The 23704-nt window shown below is 43.6% G+C and overlaps 1 protein-coding gene across 1 annotated transcript in view; it reads right to left on the bottom strand.

Moving 5' to 3' along the window:
- The window catches only part of fam189a2 (family with sequence similarity 189 member A2), a 47991-nt gene extending 34613 nt beyond the window's left edge, over positions 1-13378 (bottom strand). The window contains exons 1-2 of the mRNA XM_084177202.1: positions 12885-13378; positions 7572-7628 (exon numbers count right to left, since the gene is read on the bottom strand). Coding sequence (XP_084033328.1) covers positions 7572-7628; positions 12885-13049 — 222 coding nt within the window. The 5' untranslated portion in view covers positions 13050-13378. The remainder of the gene's footprint in view (positions 1-7571; positions 7629-12884) is intronic.
- Between the last annotated feature and the right edge of the window lie 10326 nt (positions 13379-23704).

Genomic DNA, 23704 nt, shown 5'->3' with positions numbered 1-23704 from the left:
TTTGTATTCCCCGCCATACCAGGAAACATCCATGTCTTCATCACTGGAAAATATAAACGGTTGAGTTTGATATCATTTAAAAGCTTACAAACAATGTTGTCAAACTATTGAATTATTTCTTGAAAAAAATATTTTCAATAATAATGTCATTTTTAAACCTTTAACGTCAATGATCTAAAAACGTGTAAACTCCGGTCTTTTTTCATATTTGCATATGTTGCAGCTTTGACCCCATTTCACATCATCTGAGGTATTTGTGTTGTGCTCGCCATCGGTTGACAAAACATGCTCTTGAATACAGGTTGGCTGTCATTTCAATCATAGAAATATAATTAATAGAATGGACCTATCCCTTCATATCACTGCAATTTAGCTGGTAAAATATTCAAATGTAAATTGAATTAAAATGTTAACTTCTAATTACTACAACGAAGATGACCGCCGGTCCACCCACCGTCGAATGTCAACTTAAATGGTTACGTCTATTCTAATATCTATATTTCTATGATTTCAATAGGTTTCCTATGGAGCATTGAAAGTATAATTTTAAACTACTGATATTTCCATTCAAGTCAGAATTCTCTGGTGTGTGGACCTCCAACCATCTTTGTGGAACCATCTTTGTGGAAGCACAATGTTTCCCAAAGAAGAGCACCAGATGAGTCTGAATCTGCATATTGTGTTGGGGTAAATTGTCACACCCTGGTTCTGGGACTCCATATGTTGAGCCAGGGTGTGTTCATTCTATGTGGTTTATTTCTATGTTGGGGGTTCTAGTTTGTTGATTTCTATGTTTTGCCTGAGTGACTCCCAATCAGAGGCAACGAGTGTCAGCTGTTGGCTGGTTGTCTCTGATTGGGAGCCATATTTAAACTGTATGTTTTCCCTTTGTGTTTGTGGGTTTTTGTTCCGTGTTCGGTCATTGATACCGTGGACTTCACGAGTCGTTTCTTGTTTTGTATTGTGTTCACACTTTAACTAATTAAAGTATGTTTGTTCATCACGCTGCGCCTTGGTCTATTCCCTACGACGATCGTGACATAAATTGGGGATGAACCATGGTGTTGGGGTAAATTGGGGATGAACCATGGTGTTGGGGTAAATTGGGGATGAACCATGGTGTTGTGGTAAATTGGGGATGAACCATGGTGTTGGGGTAAATTGGGAATTAATCATGGTGTTGGGGTAAATTGGGAATTAATCATGGTGTTGGGGTAAATTGGGAATTAATCATGGTGTTGGGGTAAATTGCGGATGAATCATGGTGTTGTGGTAAATTGGGGACCAGATTGGGTTTTTGATACACAAAGCCATCTGGTGTTTGTGAAGCATGTGTAAAAAAGACAATGAGCACTGCAACAAGATACTGAAAACGGAGATTTACAAGGTAATCTAACTAGTACTGGTGAACAATTATAAACATGATTAACCTGCTTGTGAAATGGGGCTAATGAATAGTTAAAATAAGCAAACGGACAGTGTGGCTTCAAGATCAAACAGATGAGCATATCGACACTCAACATTTTTGTTGCTGATTTGGTGCTTTCTAGCATGGCCATCCAGCTCAGAGTCTGAGATTACCTCTCTAGCGTGGTCATCTGGAGATAACCTCTGAACCCTTACATCCTAACAGACATGGCTGACTTAACACTATAATTGCTGTGCTTATAGTGGATTTGTCCTGGATGTTTTTCCTGGCACTACAGAATAGACCAAACCACACCTCTATGGCTGCCTAAGGATGTGACGACAAGTAGAGTCTAATCTGAAAACGCGTCAAAATGATTATATTCTGATTCCATTCATTTCACTACAGAATCATTATGGTCTAATCCAATGACAGGGTCGATGCTGGCAAATCCCGGTCATATTCTTTCTGCAGGCTTGTGGAAACATTCGCACTGTTCCCTTCATAAAGACGTTGAATCCTTTGTTGTCGTAATTATGTAACGTAAACAAACATACAGTATTAGCTCATTTCAAACTGCCCATTGGTAAAAGGAGTACTAGTAAAATAGGTCCAGGTAAGAAATGATATCGTCCTCATATATAGCCTACATCAGGGATTTGGGCTATATGTAGGCAACCTTTTCTTGCACAGGAACCCCGCCCAGGCAAACCAGCGACCCAGACCTCCATCATATGTTAGCAAAAATATACATTTAAAACAAATAGATTTGTTCATAAGTATTCAGACCCTTTACTCAGTACTTTGTTGAAGCACCTTGGGCAGAGATTACAGCCTCGAGTCTTCTTGGGTATGATGCTACAAGCTTGGCACACCTGTATTTGGGGAGTTTCTCCAATTCTTCTCTGCAGATCCTCTGTCAGGTTGGATGAGGAGCGTCGCTGCACAGCTATTTTCAGGTCTCTCCAGAGATGTTCGATCAGGTTCAAGTCCGGGCTCTGGCTGGGCCACTCAAGGACATTCAGAGACTTGTCCCGAAGCCACTCCTGCATTGTGTTGGCTGTGTGCTTAGGGTTGTTGTCCTGTGGGAAGGTGAACCATCGCCCCAGTCTGAGGTCCAGAGCACTCTGGAGCAGGATTTCATCAAGGATCTCTCTGTACTTTGCTCCGTTCATCTTTCCCTCGATCCTGACTAGTCTCCCAGTCCCTGCCGTTAAAAAACATCCCCACAGCATGGTGCTGCCACCACTATGCTTCACTGTACGGATGGTGCCAGGTTTCCACCAGACGTGACGCTTGGCATTCAGGCCAAAGAGTTCAATCTTGGTTTCATCAGACCAGATAATCTTGTTTCACATGCTCTAAGTCCTTTAGGTGCCTTTTGGCAAACTCCAAGCGGGCTGTCATGTGCCTTTTACTGAGGAGTGGCTTCCGTCTGGCCACTCTACCATAAAGGCCTGATTGGTGGAGTGCTGCAGGGATGGTTGTCCTTCTGGAAGGTTCTCCCATCTCCACAGAGGAACTCTGGAGCTCTGTCAGAGTGACCATCAGGTTCTTGATCATCTCCCTGACCAAGGCCCTTCTCCCCCGATTGCTCAGTTTCTAGGAAGCGTCTTGGTGGTTCCAAACTTCTTCCATTTAAGAATGATGGAGGCCACTGTGTTCTTGGGGACCGTCACTGCTGCAGAATTTTTTTGCTACAATTCCCCAGATCTGTGCCTCGACACAATCCTCTCTCGGAGCACTACGGACAATTTCTTCGACCTCATGGCTTGGTTTTTGCTCTGACATACACTGTCAACTGTGGGACCTTATATAGACAGGTGTGTGCCTTTCCAAATCATGTCCAATCAATTGAATTTACCACAGGTGGACTCCAATCAAGTTGTAGAAACATATCAAGAATGATCAATGGAAACAGGATGCACCTGAGCTCAATTTCGAGTCTCATAGCAAAGGGTCTGAATACTTATGTAAATAAGGTATTTCTGTTTTTTATTTGTAATACATTTGCAAAAATGTCTAAAAACCTGTTTTCGCTTTGTCATTATGGTATTGTAGATAAATGAGTTTTATTTTTATATATGCCATTTTAGAATACGGCTGTAACGTAACAAAATGTGGAAAAAGGGAAGGGGTCTGAATACTTTCCGAATGTACTGTATGTCAAAGTCTAGAAAGCTTACCAGCAGGCAGAGGCATTTGCCGTGACTGGTACTTGCGGGTGCTTTTTCACTGTATGTCAGATACTCCAGTGAGTGTTATAAGCTCCAATGACTATAATTAGCTCAATAATAGGAGTTGATACATAAAGTTGACATCATAAAAAATAAGATATTCTGCTCTATTCTACTGTAGGTATCAATGGCGGCCCGCCAATTAGGGCGTTAGGGGCGGCACCTATTAACTCAACATGTAAAGTGTTGGCCCCATTTTTCATGAGCTGAAATAAAATATCACAGACATTTTCCATATGCACAAAAAAACGTATTTCTTTCAATTTTTGGGCACAAATTTGTTTACATCCCTGTTAATTACCATTTCTCCTTTGCCAAGATAATCCATCTACCTGACAGGTGTGGCGTATCAAGAAGCTGGTTAAAAAGCATGATCATTACACAGGTGCACCTTGTGCTGGGGACAATAAAAGGCCACTCTAAAATGCGCAGTTTTGTCACACAACACAATGCCGCAGATGTCTGCAGTTTTGAGGGAGCGTGCAATTTAGAGAATTTGGCAGTACGTCCAACCGGCTTCTCAACTGCAGACCACGTGTAACCACGCCAGCCCAAGACCTCCACATCCGGCTTCTTCACCTGCGGGTTGGTCTGAGACCAGCTACCCGGACAGCTGATGAACCTCTGGGTTTGCACCACCGAAGAACTCCTGCACAAACTGTCAGAAACTGTCTCAGGGAAGCTAATCTGCATGCTCGTCGTCCTCACAAGGGTCTTGACCTGACTGCAGTTCGGCATCGTAACCGACTTCAGTGGGCAAATGCTAACCTTAGATGGCTACTGGAACGCTGGAGAAGTGTGCTATTCATGGATGAATCCCGGTTTGCTGATGTCAACGTTGTGAACAAAGAGCCCCATGGTGGCGGTGGGGTTATGGTATCGGCAGGCATAAGCTAAGGAACACAGTAGCATTTTATCGATGGCAATTTGAATGCACAGAGACACCGTGATGACATCCTGAGGCCAATTGTTATGCCATTCATCCGCCTCAATCACCTCATGTTTCAGCATGATAATGCATGGCCCCATTTCACAAGGATCTGTACACAATTCCTGGAAGCTGAAAATGTTCCAGTTCTTCCATGGCCTGCATACTCACCAGACATGTCACCCATTGAGCATGTTTGGGATGCTCTGGATCAACGTGTACAACAGCGTGTTCCAGTTCCCGCCAATATCCAGCAACTTCGCACAGCCATTGAAGAGGAGTCGGACAACATTCCACAGGCCACAATCAACAGTGCTGCATGAGGCAAATGGTGGTCACACCAGATACTGACTGGTTATCTGATCCACGCCCCTACCTTTTTTTAAGGTACAGTATCTGCGACCAACAGATGCATATCTGTATTCCCAGTCATGTGAAATCCATAGATTAGGGCCTAATGAATTTATTTCAATTGACTGATTTTCTTATATGAACAGTAACTCAGTAAAACCTTTGAAATTGATGCTGGATGCGTTTATATTTTTGTTCTGCGTAATTCATGGATTACGTTTAAAATGCTCATAAACATGTGGAAATGTGTGTACATTTTCCTGTTATAAAATATAGTGTTCAAAACAAGCTGTTCAGTTACTTACAGTGCTTGGATTATTTTGCCAGCAATTTGCTATAAGGGAGATTAAAGTATTTTATCACATGAATTTTAACAAAGTAAATGGACCGTCCTGTGGCACTGAAATGAGTGCTCAGATCTCCTGGATCTCCTGGTAGTCAACAGATGGCGCTAAACAGCAAATTGTACTTGACTTGTAATAAACTAATCATAACAGTGTCATCATGGTGGCTGCGACAGTGACACCAGCTCTGTCACTTAACACTGTAGAATCACTTCTAAAAACACAATTTGAAAGCTTGACCATTCCAAATAATTGCAAATAAAGCAGCTGGGACCTGATAAACCAGACATCTTCATCCAGCAATTGTCGAAAGACAGAGGGAGGCAATATGCTCAATCAAACCTTCTCGCGGACCTGGTATGAAGAAAAGCATGCCTTCTATTCTGTTCAACAGATGCTAGTGGACAGGGCGACATGTCGTGGACTCAAACAGGAATGAGTGACCTGAAGCACTTTGCCGAGCGAGTTAAAACATGACACAAGCAGAGTGCACTGGCTCTGTTCAAGCCTCTGAGACTTTGAAGCTGCTCCACATTCTCATTACCATGCCTAAGACAACTGCAGAGCTGTGTTTCTCCCACCCTCAAAAGAATAAAGACCTTTCTGAGGAACACCATGTCACAGGACAGACCGAATGCCCTGAACCTGCCGTCTATCGTAAAGAAACTCACTCGAGAAGTATCAGAATTTAACAAAAAAGCAAGAGAAGTTTACACTCCTCAAAAACCAAAGAGAAAACGTTCTGTACAGCTAGAAGCAGATCCTTGTACAGTAGGAGGTGTAGCCTACTTTATATTTGTTTATTTAGACTATTTATCATTATTATTTGTAGTTATTATTTTTGGTTATTGTGTGGTTATTATTATTATATACGGTTTGGAGTTTTGTTGTTCCAATCCATAGCTAAATAGTGGCCAAAGGTATGTGGACACCTGCTCGTTGAATATCTCATTCCAAAATCATGTGCATTAACATGGAGTTGGTCCCCCCTTTGCTGCTATAACAGCCTCCACTCTTCTGGGAAGGCTTTCCAATAGATGTTGGAACATTGCTGCGGGGACTTGCTCCATTCAGCCACAAGAGCATTAGTGAGGTCGGGCACTGATGTTGGGCGATTAGGCCTGGCTCGCAGTCGGCGTTCCAATTCATCCCAAAGGTGTTTGATGGGGTTGAGGTCAGGGCTCTGTGCAGGCCAGTCAAGTTCTTCCACACCGATCTCGACAAACCATTTCTGTATGGACCTCGCTTTGTGCATGGGGGTATTGTCATGCTGAAACAGGAAAGGGCCTTTCCCAAAATGTTGCCACAAAGTTGGAAGCACAGAATTTTCTAGAATGTCATTGTATGCTGTAGTGTTACAATTTCCCTTCACTGGAACTAAGGGGCCTAGCCCGAACCATTCCTCCTCCACCAAACTTTACAGTTGGCACAAATGCATTCGGGCAGGTAGCGTTCTCCTGGCATCCGCCAAACCCAGATGGTGAAGCGTGTTTCATCACTACAGAGAAAGCGTTTCCACTGCTCCAGAGTCCAATGGCGGTGAGCTTTGCACCACTCCAGCCAAGGCTTGGCATTGCGCATGGTGATCTTAGGCTTGTGTACGGCTGCTTGGCCATGGAAACCCATTTCATGAAGCTCCCGACGAACAGTTATTGTGCTGACGTTGCTTCCAGAGGCAATTTGGAACTCGGTAATGAGTGTTGCAATCGAGGACAGACAATTTGTACGCGCTACACGCTTCAGCACTCGGCAGTCCCGTTCTGTGAGCTTCTGTGGCCTACCACTTTGCGGCTGAGCTGTTGTTGCTCCTAGACGTTTCCACCTCACAATAACAGCACTTACAGTTGACCGGGGCAGCTCTAGCAGGGCAAATATTTGACGAACTGACTTGTTGGAAAGGTGGCATCCTATGACGGTGCCACCTTAAAAGTCACTGAGCTCTTCAGTACGGGCCATTCTACTGCCAATGTTCGTCTATGGAGATTGCATGGCTGTATGCTCGATTTTATACTCCTGTCAGCAATGTGCGTGGCCTGTTGACATTTGAAAAAATCTGCCTGCACTGTGCTCCGCCCCTCCTACTCAGCTAACCAGGAGCCGCTACTGGCAGGTACTTAATTCAAAATGTGTTTATTCTGTTGTTGCTAGCGATATTCAAACAAACATTGGGAAAGAATGCCGACCCCAGGTTGAATACCCCTGGCCTTCATACAGTACAGTACTAAGGTCGGTTCCCTCACACAGTAAGCAAGTACAGATCCCTCTCATATATAAAAATAACAGTTCTGTGATATATGACCTACCAGCAGCAGCATGGGTCTCCTCCATGTTGTGAGGCCAACGATCCCTGACAGGATCACCTGGAGAAGAAGAAGAAACACAGATACAGCAATCCGCAATGTTGCATACTGTATACCATGTGCATACACAGACAGTAACCCCCACACACACATGATTGTCTCCATTAAAGTATTTAGTATTTCTTAGGACCCCTAATTAGCTGCTGCCAAGGCAGGGGCTACACTTCCTGGGGTCCAAACAGGAAACAACACAACAAATACAATTAATAATATACATACATAGAAATACATTTACATTACAATTTAGCCAATCAGCAAACGCTCCCATCCAGAGCGACCCACAGCTAGTGCATTCATCTCAAGATAGCCAGGCGAGACAACCACATATGACAGTCGTATCCCAACCACGTATCACATACATAATACAATACATAATACAATGCAAAATACAATACAAAATGCATAAACATTTGTGTGTCTTCACAGTCCCGGTCGTGCCGTAAGGTGTTTTTTATCCGGTTTTTGAATCGGGTTTTATTGCTAGCTTGAGTTACCTGGGGTGGCAGAGAGTTCCATTTAGTAATGGCTCTATTTAATACTGTGTGTACTGAATACTGAAGAGACCTCTGGTTGCATGTCTTGTGTTATACAGATGAGTGTCCGAACTGTGCGTCAACCGCTTGAACAGACAGTTCGGTACCTTCAACACCTCGCACAAAGATCAATAGTGATGCAGTCAATCGCTCCTCAACGTTGGTATCAGTGCTTCCTGTTTGCCCCAGCTCCTCCATTGTGCATATGATATGGACTCACGTAGTTCAGATTGTTCAGATAACTCTGGTTGTATCTGACAGCACAACCATACCCACAATTCCTGTCTGCTTTACATTTACATTGTAGTCATTTAGCAGACGCTCTTATCCAGAGCGACTTACAGGAGCAATTAGGGTTAAGTGCCTTCCTCAAGGGCACATTGACAGATTTTTCACCTAGTCGGCTCGGGGATTAGAACCAGCGACCTTTCGGTTACTGGCACAACGCTCTTAACCACTAAGCTACCTGCCGCCTAGGCACTGGAACGCACACCCACAAAACCACACCCACAATTCCTGTCTGCTTTCTTTGGGATTCATTACTGCCATTCTATTCATCTATTCATTACTAAGTGTAGTGTGATATTGTATTGAATTATTTTCAAAAAATACAAAAAAGTAGCCTACTATTTGATCCAATAGTTTCTGTGTAAATACCAAGTAAATACTGGCAGAAACAGGCCAGTAAATTAAAGTACTGCCAAAATCTGTCTCTCAAGAGAAGACCAACTGAGAAACATGTCTTCCCTCACAATAATCTGGCAGATTCGTATCTAACCAAATCAACCCACGTGTTTAAATTCACTGGTAATACATTTGCATCTGAGAGTGACGGCACCCTGAGGTGACTGACGGAGCCGCCGAAGGGGGATTTAGGGATGGAATGTTGCCTCTCCAGATGTGTCGATTGTGGCTGCGCCCCAAATAGCACCCTATAGCACCCTCTGCCTTGTTTCCTTGTCTCCCCTCTCCCACTGTCCACCCCGATCACCCCTATCTCTCCATCCTGATTACAGTAGCTAGCACTGAGCGGACAATTGACTCAATATGTGGCTGTTGCATATAGGATGTCTGGAGTCTCATAATGAACTAGGCCTGTATGGACTGACCTGACCTCCATACCATTGGATTGTTATGGATATCCATTTCAGAGTCTTGTCCTATATAATAGAGTCTTGAAGTCCATGTGAAGTCTGTTTTCAATTAGGGTTGTTTAGGTTCAGCTGAGGTGATTGTTGACTCAAGGTTGTGGGAATATTGTTTAAAGGCCCAGTGCAGTCAAAAACGTGATTTTCCTGTGTTTTGTACACTGAGTGTACAAAACATTAGCAACACCTGCTCTTTTCATGACATAGACTGACCAGGTGCATCCAGGTGAAAGCTATGATCCCTTATTGATGTCACCTGTTAAATACATTTCAATTAGTGTAGATGAAGGGGAGGAGACAGGTTAAAGAAGAATTTTTATGCCTTGAGACAACTGAGACATAGATTGTGTATGGGTGCCATTCAGAGGTTGAATGCGCAAGCCAAAATATTTAAGTGCCTTTGAACGGGGTATGGTAGTAGGTGCCAGGTGCACTGGTTTGTGAGTGTCAAGAACTGCAACGCTGCTGGGTTTTTCACACTCAACAGCTTCCCGTGTTTATCAAGAATTGTCCACCATCCAAAGGACATCCAGCCAACTTGACACAACTGTGGGAAGCATTGGAGTAAACATGGGCCAGCATCACTGTGGAATGCTTTAGACGAGTCCATGCCCCGAAAAGGGGGTGCAACTCAATATTAGGAAGTTCCTAATGTTTTGTACACTCAGTGTATATATTTCCACACTATGGGGTTGGAATAACGCTGTGAAATTGTGAAAATTATGATAATACCTTTTTAGTGTAGGAGCTAGACCGCCTGAAATTTCAGCCTGTTTTGGTGGGATGGAGTTTTGGCCTTCCTGGTGACATAACCAGGCGGTAAATTAGTTAATAGACCAATAAGGAAGAGAGTTCCAAACCCCTCTGCCAATAAGAGCTCTTTTTCAGTTCCCCCCTCCCGACTCATACTACTCCCAGACAGTCCTAGCAAAATCCTTGCTTGAGAAATTGCTAAGAAGCTATTTTTGTTTTCAATCAAAATTTAAAAAAATTAACAATCACAGTAAGGTACTTAATTGTTACCCAGAAATTATTTAATATTGAGATAATAAAACGGCTGCATTGGACATTTAAGGTTGTCGGAAGGTTTTGGAAGGTTTTGGAAATGTCTAAATGGTGTGTGGATGTTGTTTAAGGTTGTGTGAATGTTGTCTAAGGTTATGTGAATGTTGTCTGACTAACTCTGACATAATGAACTAAAGCAGTGAGTGGTGGGTTCCTTCAGCTTCCTGTGTAGGCTGTTGCGTCACACTTCCTAATGATAACTAAACAGTTAGTTAATCAACAGGCCTTATCTCCCTTTTACACACCCATGTTCCAGGAAAGCTTTTGTATGCCAAGTGAGTTGCTGTGTTTGGGTGAGGAGTGATTTGCCAGTGGACAAAAACAGACTTCTACAAAGGCCAACAGAAGCCTACAACACACCAGCCCTTATAGACCAGTGTGAAACCCCTATAATATCCCAGAATACTCTTTAGTCATTTCACATTCTTGGTAAGTGTCGAAGAGGAAAATGTAATTTGTTATCTTATATGGCTTGAAGAAGGGATGTTCCTCTTAGTTTATGTAAGATTGTTTCAAGTTGCCCTTTACGTTTTTGTAGTCTGTTTTATAACTATTTCTAACATCCTGTGTTGTCATGGTTCCTGTTATCCCAGGATGTGTGGGAGAGTGGGCATGTGCTTGATATGATGTGTCTCTGTCTGGGCCTAATATCTGTGGTGATAAGCAGAAGCACTGGACTCATTCCAAGGGCATGTGCAACCCCACCCATCCTCGGTCTGTATAAGATGTCTGTGAAAACAAAGAGCGAGTTTAATTGCTTTTCCAATGCATGTTCAAATAAAGCTTTTGTATATTGAGATTGGACTGCCTCATGAGGGGTTTTTCCACCACATAAGAACACAAAAACAAATCGTACTGTGTGGTAACATTAGTGTGTGGTAACACTAGTGTCCGTAAAAGGCTGGTTTCTCTCCAGAAGTAGTTTCTGATTAAGCTGAAAAGGCCCAATAGTCTACTGAAACACTTTTAGACTAATATTCTAACTGATTTGGGCAGTCACAGTGGCTGAACTGATTAAGACTAAACAAAGCCATTATTTTGAGGTTTGACAGCCCTGGCAACCTCCACAGTATTTAGTCTGAGCAGCAGCTGTAGTAGCTTGACAAGCATGTAACACCTGTGTAAGACACTTAGAGATGGTCTGCCAAACACAAAAATTAATTGTACAATGCAGAGTCCCACTTTAAAAGAACAACAACTTTAAAGGCTTAATGAAGGCATTATTTACATTTACATTTTAGTCATTTAGCAGACGCTCTTATCCAGAGCGACTTACAGTTAGTGAGTGAATACATTTTTCATACTGGCCCCCCGTGGGAAACGAACCCACAACCCTGGCGTTGCAAGCGCCATGCTCTACCAACTGAGCTACAGGGAGTGGTGAGGAGTGGTGAGCGATAAGGTTTATCCATAAACCAGGTTAGAATCGATGGAGATTAGTCTCAGGCAGCAGGGAGGGATCCTCAACATCCATTATAGCCTTTTATTACTCTCTGCACATCTGAGTTATGTTGTTGCAGGGGCATGGGAATAATGTGATAACTAAATAAAAGTGAAACCTGCACTTTCCATTGAAAAAACCAAGATGGAGAAAGACCAGAGCTGCACCCCACAATGGCACCCTGTTCCCAATTTAGTGCACTACTTTTGACCAGGGCCCATAGGGCTTGCACTTTGTAAGGAATAGGCCCTATTCCCTACATAGTCCAAGCTCTATGGGCCCTGGTCAAAAGTAGTGCACTAAATTAGAAATAGGGTGCCATTTAGGACTCGACCCAAGATGGACACCCTGGAGAAAGAAATAGTCAATCTCAAATTCTGGTTCAGAAGAAGTGCAACAAGACAGTGCTTTCCAACAAGAAACCACCTGTTTTATAAGAACTTTAGTGTCAATGTTTTCTGAGAAAATGTGGTGATTTTAGATGTGCTTCCTGGGGTAAAGTCAGTCACAGACCAGGAAATGGGTTGTTTTGTGTTTTATAAGGCTCTTCCATACTGGTGAGTAATGACTAGACTATTCCCCCTATTAACTACAGTTCATTTTGCCAAATGACTGTATACTCCCTTATTTGGTGTGATTGATTTATAAAGACACAGATTTGGATTTCAACTTGATTTCTACCCAGTCCTTTCAGATATACAATATGTGCTCCAATCCAGTTCACTCATAAATGGCCTAGTATCCAACTGTAGGGGCTACCAACATAAGTCACCCCATAATAGTAATGTACTTGTCAACACACAAGTCGCCTAATACCAGTGGACTCTTAAACAGCATCTAGATATGACACCAGGACATGACAGCTGATAAATAGTCCAGCGCTCTGCCATGTCGTCTGTTTCTGGTGGATATTATCTAATCCCCTAACCAGTGTGATTTGCGTAATAGTTGCACAACTGATAAGCACTACACCACCTGTTGATATAGTAGGCTAGCTATCATAGCTCAAGAATATGGAGTCAATAAATTATTATGTGTGAGATGTTAATAAACCTATGACGCTACTCACTGAAGATCCGACCCAGAAAGGGCATGAGTTTCGGATGGGTGGCGAGCTGCTGATGGAGAGAGCTGAGAAGGAGAGCGCGACCATGGAGCAGCCGAGAACCAGCTGCAGTAATCCGAGATAGAGCAGTGGGCGGCCGGGGAGCAGCCGCGACTGAGAACCAGGCATGCGAGAGGTAGATATACAGCGGGGCGGCCGGCTCCTGAACGACGGGTCTGCGAACTGAGAGCCCAACGAAACCCCGGTTACAGGGTAACACGATCCGGGGAGACCTACCGGAGAGACATTGGAGACGCGCAACCGGAGAAAGAACACCAAACAACTGAACCTGGATGACACTCGGAGCGAGGAGGCAGTTGATCGTTTTAGTTTTATTCCTAAATTAAAGGTGAGATCCGTCAGTTGGGTTCGTCGATCTTAGCGTAGTTTCTCCTGCCATGGTCGTCTGGAGGTGGCGGAGTTTGAAGTTTTAAAATAACTGATGTCTGTGACAAGGGGCTAGGATTGCGTTTCACATTTTTGTCAGAGGTACAAGAAGGGCGCATGAAGGGGCGAGTGTGCAGGGCCGGCCCTGGGTATAAGCGACAGGACCCCAAGCCACTTTGGGGGCCCCAACCCCCAGTTTTTAGGAACTTAGTTGGGGTCTCAACTTACTGTTGAGAGTTAGAATGGTAGAATACACAAGATGCAATTTTGAAATTGGCAGTACATCAGCAGTTTCTCTCTTGTAATGTCAGCCACTGACAGTCACTCAATTAGCCCATGTCAGCTACATTTTTAAATTTGGTAAGTTAGTCTAGCCAGCTATCTACACTTTACTGACCATGCATGGCATGTGCCAAGGGGCCCTGACCTCCAGGGGCCCCCCATAGATTTAGTTAGTCACTCTCACTCAGATATCATATGAACATGGCATAAGTAAATTGCATGGCTACCCAGGCTCCTTGCTCCAGCCACGCCCAGGGACATGAGTACCTCCCCGACCCTTCACAAAATGCGAACAACATCTGATTGGTCCAGAAACAGAACACACATGGGTAAAGTGGTGGTTAGTCATTGGCTTTGATACGGATTGGTTAGAGATGATCCAACCGGTGATGACTTTGTTTTGTACAGCAACCCTTGTGCGCCTCGTCACCACAAGTGACTTCAATGACGAGTCTCAGACTAAAGTATGAGGCGAACGACAGAGCAGCGGAAGAATTTAGTGTGAGTTGTCAGGCTAATGGCAAAATGTGTAGAATTGCAGGAAATGAGCTTTAAAACTGCAAAATGTTCTATCCATGCCATAGCATAATTTTGGGAATTGCAGGAAATTAGCTTTAAAATTACAAAATGTTCTCTACGCCCCATGGCAAAATGTGTACAATTGCAGGAAATTAACTTTAAAACGTTTTTAATTCTCTCTGATGTCAAGAGTGGGACCACTAAAATGTTTTACCCACAACGTGGTGGGGGGGGGGGGGGGCAAAACCAAATCTCGATTAGGGCCACCAAAAAGCTAGGGCCAGCCCTGTGGGTGAGAATAGGCCACACATCCCTGACTGTCATTTGCAATTGTTGAAGGGGGAGAGAGGATATTTGGGTGTGAAAGTAATCAAGGATTTCTTAACTCTTCAGGTAGATTTTATTTTGAGTCAGGCCGCCATCATTATTTAAACAGAAATAAATAGATAAAAGGTCATTCATTAGCTTATACATTTCTTGTTTAGATGTGTTTGATGACAGCTGACTGTATAGTAGGCTATGTGAATTTATATCCAAAAAAAAAAAAAATACAATCTACTGTATCTGCATTGTGTTTTGATCAGCTTACATATGACCAAAGGATCAGGGTTGGTGTTGATCTTTTATTCTCTGATAATGACAGGAAAAACTCCCATAAACGAATGCTGTGCTGCCCTTATACGCCAAAGTCCTCTCTTCCACATGGGTACAGTACACAGGGCAATATAACAATAATCTAGTTTCACATAACAGTACAACATAAGGTAAATGCAATGTACAGTATGAAATAGAAATGTACAGTATAGCCTATGAACCTAGGCTAGCCAACTTTCTCAATGACAGCCAGGTGTTATGTACAGTACGTGACGTGCACTTGCAAACTACTAACAGTAAAATATCGTCAACATATCTTAACAATAACACGACATACCTAATGACAGGAAACACTTTCATAAACAAATGCTGTGCTCCCCTTTTAACAACAAAAGGGGACATGAATAGCCATGCTATCCCAATGACGACATGTAGACTACAGTAGAAAGTACAGTAGCTAGCTAGCATGTACAACATTCACAAATCAACAGATAAAAAGTTCATAAATGATATCTCCCAATATATTAGTGGGAGACCATTATAATACACTGTCAGTGACCATATAAATTCATTGTACGCGTTTTAACATATAGGACTGAATATGATGTTCATGGGACAATTTTCAGTACCCTACCTCCTCCACATGGGTACAATAGTAGATAGGGAAGAGCTAAGGGGGGCAGGGGATGTTTGAGGGGGAATGCAGAAGGAGAAGGGAGTGTGCAACATTAAAAAGGGCACTTACAACAACAAAAGGAATGTACAGTAATATTAGGCATGGAACAACATATTATTACAACTTCTTGAATTACGCAAACATCTGGAGAGTATGAAAATAAAATACAAATACTTGTTATGACTTCGTATATACCGGCCCTAAGTGTTACCAAACCACATACTGGAATATATCAGCTAAATAGCTACCTAATAAAAGTTTGCGAGGATAGAGATTGTGCAGGTCTAAGAGCTCTCTATAGAAAAATGAGGTGCCTTTTACACCGCAAGGACTTAGGCCATACCTCTACTATTGTCGTGAACTAAAACTTCAACATCTAAGTTGATTCCCTTATTTTCCTACCAATGTCCTTTAGTGTCTCATTTCCAGTATGACCCCAGATCTTGTAGATGTGGAGTCCAGGCTTTGAAGCCACAACAGTGTAGACATCTGGTGCCCACTTGCATTTTCCTCTGCATCCCTTGTTAGCCACGAGAACTTGGTCGCCAATGGAGAGAGGCTGGCCCTTGACTTTCTTGTTGTACTGGTCAGACTGGTGTCTCTGTTCCACTGCAGAGTTCTTCTGAGCTTGGAGCATGACAGACTGGAGGTCACTCACCAGGGTCTTCACATAGACATCGTAGCCACAGACAGTCTCGTCCTGAAAGATGTTCATGAACATCCGGTCAACAGGCAGCCTGGGTACTCTACCAAACATCCAGTAGAAGGGTGCAAAGCAAGTGGTCTCAAGAGCAGTACAATTGTACACAAAGGTCATGTTCTGGATCATCTGGGGCCACTTCTGCTTTGACTTTGGGGGCAAGAATTTTCTCCATGTCGTGCCAGAAGAACCTCTGACGGGCGAGGGAGAGGGTGCGTGGCTGACCCTGGTGGCCAGCCAGGTCATGAACTCCAAGCAAGCCCTCCTTCCTCAGAGTCTCAGGCAGGACGTATGGAATATCTTTCTCTTGTTAAGTGGATCTTTGGAAACTCTGTACAAGCTATCATTCACCAGTGTGAGCTTTTCCCATTGTTTCAGAATCTTATGAGCGAGCTGGTTCTCATTGTGACGCTCATGTTTGGATGGTCTGTGCTTCCTCTCAACATAGTGGATCACTGTGGAGATGGTGGCATCATGTTGTTGGTGGGGCTTGAGCTCTTCTACGGACAAGGAGGGGAGTGTGTCTTCACCAGCTGGGGCTAACATGCTCATGTGGTCCACTAACGAAGCAGCTCTCTGCCGAGACGCAGACTCCCAGTCTTCATGAGAGGAGAGTAAGGCTGACACGCCATCCTCAGACAAGGACACATCTGCAGACACACACAGGGAGGAGTAATCCTAGGACTTGCGGCTGACATGTCAGGCGGAATGCATCCTGCACACATCCATCTTCCACATCACACACTTTCCTAAGCAGCTACAAATATGGCTCAGACAAGAGTCGATGGCTCGGTGGCTTCACAAACGGGTCCTTGCTCAGCGCGTTGGCCACAACAACGTTTCCCTGGAACGTGTTTGATCTCGAAGAAGTATGGTGAAAGCTTGGAGACTCAGAGCAGCTCACCTGCATCAAGCTTGGGCGTGGTCATGATGTAGGACAGGGATGGCCAATGTTAATTTTTTGTGGCCCCCACTCCCATCAAAGTTGCCCATTCCTGATGTAGGGTAAGTATACCCACTAAGCCCACTTCAATCTTCGGATTCAAAAAAAAAAAGTAAAAAAAATACATGTTCTGCTATTTAATGTTTCAACCAGTTCATGTGGTTGTTGTATCCATACCAGTTTTTATTCTTAGCCAATCAAATTATTTATTATTATGTTTTTGACAGTTACAATGCCTTCAGAAAGTATTCATACCCCTTGACTTATTCCACATTTTGTTGTTACAGCCTGAATTAAAAATGTATAAAAAAATATATATATACAGTGGGGAGAACAAGTATTTGATACACTGGCGATTTTGCAGGTTTTCCTACTTACAAAGCATGTAGAGGTCTGTAATTTTTATCATAGGTACACTTCAACTGTGAGAGACGGAATCAAAAATCCAGAAAATCACATTGTATGATTTTTAAGTAATTAATTTGCATTTTATTGCATGACATAAGTATTTGATCACCTACCAACCAGTAAGAATTCCGGCTCTCACAGACCTGTTCGTTTTTCTTTACGAAGCCCTCCTGTTCTCCACCCATTACCTGTATTAACTGCACCTGTTTGAACTCATTACCTGTATAAAAGACACCTGTCCACACACTCAATCAAACAGACTCCAACCTCTCCACAATGGCCAAGACCAGAGAGCTGTGTAAGGACATCAGGGATAAAATTGTAGACCTGCACAAGGCTGGGATGGGCTACAGGACAATATAATAATATATAATATGCCATTTAGCAGACGCTTTTATCCAAAGCGACTTACAGTCGTGCGTGCATACATTTTTGTGTATGGGTGGTCCCGGGGATCGAACCCACTACCTTGGCGTTACAAGCGCCGTGCTCTACCAGCTGAGCTACAGAGGACCACACAATAGGCAAGCAGCTTGGTGAGAAGGCAACAACTGTTGGCGCAATTATTAGAAAATGGAAGAAGTTCAAGATGACGGTCAATCACCCTCGGTCTGGGGCTCCATGCAAGATCTCACCTCGTGGGGCATCAATGATCATGAGGAAGGTGAGGGATCAGCCCAGAACTACACGGCAGGACCTGGTCAATGACCTGAAGAGAGCTGGGACCACAGTCTCAAAGAAAACCATTAGTAACACACTACGCCGTCATGGATTAAAATCCTGCAGCGCACGCAAGGTCCCCCTGCTCAAGCCAGCGCATGTCCAGGCCCGTCTGAAGTTTGCCAATGACCATCTGGATGATCCAGAGGAGGAATGGGAGAAGGTCATGTGGTCTGATGAGACAAAAATAGAGCTTTTTGGTCTAAACTCCACTCACCGTGTTTGGAGGAAGAAGAAGGATGAGTACAACCCCAAGAACACCATCCCAACCGTGAAGCATGGAGGTGGAAACATCATTCTTTGGGGATGCTTTTCTGCAAAGGGGACAGGACGACTGCACCGTATTGAGGGGAGGATGGATGGCGCCATGTATCGCGAGATCTTGGCCAATAACCTCCTTCCCTCAGTAAGAGCATTGAAGATGGGTCGTGGCTGGGTCTTCCATCATGACAACGACCCGAAACACACAGCCAGGGCAACTAAGGTGTGGCTCCGTAAGAAGCATCTCAAGGTCCTGGAGTGGCCTAGCCAGTCTCCAGACCTGAACCCAATAGAAATTCTTTGGAGGGAGCTGAAAGTCTGTATTGCCCAGCGACAGCCCCGAAACCTGAAGGATCTGGAGAAGGTTTGTATGGAGGAGTGGGCCAAAATCCCTGCTGCAGTGTGTGCAAACCTGGTCAAGACCTACAGGAAACGTATGATCTCTGTAATTGCAAACAAAGGTTTCTGTACCAAATATTAAGTTCTGCTTTTCTGATGTATCAAATACTTATGTCATGCAATAAAATGCTAATTAATTACTTAAAAATCCTACAATGTGATTTTCTGGATTTTTGTTTTAGATTCCGTCTCTCACAGTTGAAGTGTACCTATGATACAAATTACAGACCTCTACATGCTTTGTAAGTAGGAAAACCTGCAAAATCGGCAGTGTATCAAATACTTGTTCTCCCCACTGTATATATATATATATATATATTCTCACCCATCTACACACAATACCCTATAACGACAAAGTGAAAACATATTTTTAGAAATGTTTCTTGAAAATCTAATACAGAAAAAAAACCATTTACATAAGTGTTCACATCCCTGAGTCAACACTTTATAGAAGCAATTACAGCTGTGAGTCTTTCTGGGTAATTCTCTAAGAACTTTCCACACCTGGATTGTGCAACATTTGCCCATTATTATTTTCAAAATGTAGATTTGGCCTTGTGTTTTAGGTTATTGTCCTGCTGAATTAATCTCCCAGTGTCTGGTGGAAAGCAGACTAAACCAGGTTTTCCTCTAGGATTTTGTGCCTGTGCTTAGCTCATCACTTCCCAAACTTGGTCCCAAACTACAGTAGAGACCTCCTAGTAACCATCTGCTCTAATTACCTTGTTGACCTATCGGATACAGTTACACAAATCAAGGATATCATTTAATGCTGATCTCTCTCTTCTTTCTTTCATCTTCAATCAGAAGCCATGGGTCAAACAGAATTTGTAATGAAGTAACGACCTTCTACTTTGCTAAGTAGGCCTAGCTCTTGGCATCAGTAGGCAATTTTTCTTGTGTATTTTTAGCAACCGCTAAACAGATTATTTCACTTATAATTCACTGTATCACAATTCCAGTGGGTCAGAAGTTTACATACACTAAGTTGACTGTGCCATTAAACAGCTTGGAAAATTCCAGAAAATGATGTCATGGCTTTAGATGCTTCTAATAGGCTAATTGACATAATTTGAGTCAATTGGAGGTGTACCTGTGGATGTATTTCAGGCCTACCTTCAAACTCAGTGCCTCTTTGCTTGACACCATGGGAAAATCAAAAGAAATCAGCCAAGACCTCAGAAAAAAAAGTCTGGTTCATCCTTGGGAGCAATTTCCAAACGGCTGAAGGTACCACGTTCATCTGTAGAAACAATAGTATGCAAGTATAAACACCATGGGACCACGCAGCCGTCACACTGCTCAGGAAGGAGACGCGTTCTGTCTCCTAGAGATGAACGTAATTTGGTGCGAAAAGTGCAAATCAATCCCAGAACAACAGCAAAGGACCCTGTGAAGATGCTGGAGGAAACAGCTACAAAAGTATCTATATCCACAGTGAAATGAGTCATATATTGACATAACCTGAAAGGCCGCTCAGCAAGGAAGAAGCCACTTCTCCAAAACCGCCATAAAAAAGCCAGACTACGGTTTTCAACTCCACATGGGGACAAAGATCGTACTTTGTGGAGAAATGTCTTCTGGTCTGATGAAACAAAAATAGAACTGTTTGGCCATAATGACCATCGTTATGTTTGGAGGAAAAAGGGGCAGGCTTGCAAGCCGAAGAACACCATCCCAACCGTGAAGCACGGCATCATGCTGTGGGGGTGCTTTGCTGCAGGAGGGACTGGTGCACTTCACAAAATAGATGGCATCATGAGGAAGGAAAATTATGTGAATATATTTAAGCAACATCTCAAGACATCAGTCAGGAAGTTAAAGCTTGATCGCAAATGGGTCTTCCAAATGGACAATGACCCCAAGCATACTTCCAAAGTTGTGGCAAAATGGCTTAAGGACAACGAAGTCAAGGTATTGGAGTGCCCATCACAAAGCCCTGACCTCAATCCTATAGAACATTTGTGGACAGAACTGAAAAAGCGTGTGCGAGCAAGGAGGCCTACAAACCTGACTCAGTTACACCAGCTCTGTCAGGAGGAACAACTTATTGTGGGAAGGTTGTGGATGGCTACCCAAAACGTTTGACCCAAGTTAAACAATTTAAAGGCAATGCTACCAAATACTAATTGAGTGTATGTAAACTTCTGACCCACTGGGAATGCGATGAAATAAATAAAAGCTGAAATAAATCCTTCTCTGTACTATTATTCTGACATACAGTATCACATTCTTAAAATAAAGTGGTGATCCTAACTGACCTAACACAGGGAATTTTTGCTAGGATTAAATGTCAGGAATTGTGAAAAACTGAGTTTAAATGCATTTGGCTAAGGTGTACGTAAACTTCCGACTTCAACAGTATATATATATTTATATTTATAAACTGGGTGGTTCAAGCTCTGAATGTATATACACTGCTCAAAAAAATAAAGGGAACACTAAAATAACACATCCTAGATCTGAATGAATGAAATAATCTTATTAAATACTTTTTTCTTTACATAGTTGAATGTGCTGACAACAAAATCACACAAAAATTATCAATGGAAATCAAATTTATCAACCCATGGAGATCTGGATTTGGAGTCACCCTCAAAATTAAAGTGGAAAACCACACTACAGGCTGATCCAACTTTGATGTAATGTCCTTAAAACAAGTCAAAATGAGGCTCAGTAGTGTGTGTGGCCTCCACGTGCCTGTATGACCTCCCTACAACGCCTGGGCATGCTCCTGATGAGGTGGCGGATGGTCTCCTGAGGGATCTCCTCCCAGACCTGGACTAAAGCATCCGCCAACTCCTGGACAGTCTGTGGTGCAACGTGGCGTTGGTGGATGGAGCGAGACATGATGTCCCAGATGTGCTCAATTGGATTCAGGTCTGGGGAACGGGTCGGGCCAGTCCATAGCATCAATGCCTTCCTCTTGCAGGAACTGCTGACACACTCCAGCCACATGAGGTCTAGCATTGTCTTGCATTAGGAGGAACCCAGGGCCAACCGCACCAGCATATGGTCTCACAAGGGGTCTGAGGATCTCATCTCGGTACCTAATGGCAGTCAGGCTACCTCTGGCGAGCACATGGAGGGCTGTGCAGCCCCCCAAAGAAATGCCACCCCACACCATGACTGACCCACCGCCAAACCGGTCATGCTGGAGGATGTTGCAGGCAGCAGAGCGTTCTCCACGGCGTCTCCAGACTCTGTCACGTCTGTCACGTGCTCAGTGTGAACCTGCTTTCATCTGTGAAGAGCACAGGGCGCCAGTGGCGAATTTGCCAATCTTGGTGTTCTCTGGCAAATGCCAAACGTCCTGCACGGTGTTGGGCTGTAAGCACAACCCCCACCTGTGGACGTCAGGCCCTCATAAAACCCTCATGGAGTCTGTTTCTGACCGTTTGAGCAGACACATGCACATTTGTGGCCTGCTGGAGTTCATTTTGCAGGGCTCTCGCAGTGCTCCTCCTGCTCCTCCTTGCACAAAGGCAGAGGTAGCAGTCCTGCTTCTGGATTGTTGCCCTCCTATGGCCTCCTCCACGTCTCCTGATGTACTGGCCTGTCTCCTGGTAGCGCCTCCATGCTCTGGACACTACGCTGACAGACACAGCAAACCTTCTTGCCACAGCTCGCATTGATGTGCCATCCTGGATGAGCTGCACTACCTGAGCCACTTGTGTGGGTTGTAGACTCCGTCTCATGCTACCACTAGAGTGAAAGCACCACCAGCATTCAAAAGTGACCAAAACATCAGCAAGGAAGCATAGGAACTGAGAAGTGGTCTGTGGTCACCACCTGCAAAACCAGTCCTTTATTGGGGGTGTCTTGCTAATTGCCTATAATTTCCACCTGTTGTCTATTCCATTTGCACAACAGCATGTAAAATGTATTGTCAATCAGTGTTGCTTCCTAAGTGGACAGTTTGATTTCACAGAAGTGTGATTGACTTGGAGTTACATTGTGTTGTTTAAGTGTAAAAGTGCAAAATTATCAGTTTCTCTGGTTTTACTATTTATAGGTATGTGTTTGGGTAAAAATAATTGTTTTGTTTTATTCTATAAACTACTGACAACATTTCTCCCAAATTCCAAATAAAAATATTGTCATTTAGAGCATTTATTTGCAGAAAATGACAACTGGTCAAAATAACAAAAAATATGTAGTGTTGTCAGACCTCGAAAAATGCAAAGAAAATCAGTTCATGTTAATTTCTTTACATCACAATACTAATGTTTTAACTTAGGAAGAGTTCAGAAATCTATATTTGGTGGAATAACCCTGATTTTCAATCACAGCTTTCATGCGTCTTGGCATGCTCTCCACCAGTCTTTCACATTGATGTTGGGTGACTTTATGCCACTCCTGGCGCAAAAATTCAAGCAGCTCGGCTTTGTTTGATGGCTTGTGACCATCCATCTTCCTCTTGATGACATTCCAGAAGTTTTCAATGGGGTTCAGGTCTGGAGATTGGGCTGGCCATGACAGGGTCTTGATCTGGTGGTCCTCCATCCACACCTTGATTGACCTGGCTGTGTGGCATGGCGCATTGTCCTGCTGGACAAAACCAATCCTCAGAGTTGGGGAACAATGTCAGAGCAAAAGGAAGCAAGTTTTCTTCCAGGACAACCTTGTACGTGGCTTGATTCATGCGTCCTTCACAAAGACAAATCTGCCTGATTCCAGCCTTGCTGAAGCACCCCCAGATCATCACCAATCCTCCACCAAATTTCACAGTGGGTGCGAGACACTGTGGCTTGTAGGCCTCTCCAGGTCTCCGTCTATCCCTTAGACGACCAGATGTTGGGCAAAGCTGAAAATTGGACTCATCAGAGAAGATTACCTTACTCCAGTCCTCTACGGTCCAATCCTTATGGTCTTTTGCAAACCTCAGCCTGGCT

The sequence above is a fragment of the Coregonus lavaretus genome, assembly GCF_964263955.1.
Source record: "Coregonus lavaretus genome assembly, chromosome: 14".
Taxonomy (NCBI): domain Eukaryota; kingdom Metazoa; phylum Chordata; class Actinopteri; order Salmoniformes; family Salmonidae; genus Coregonus; species Coregonus lavaretus.
The sequence above is the reverse complement of the archived record's forward strand: the minus strand, read 5'-3'. Positions and strand labels throughout refer to the sequence as shown.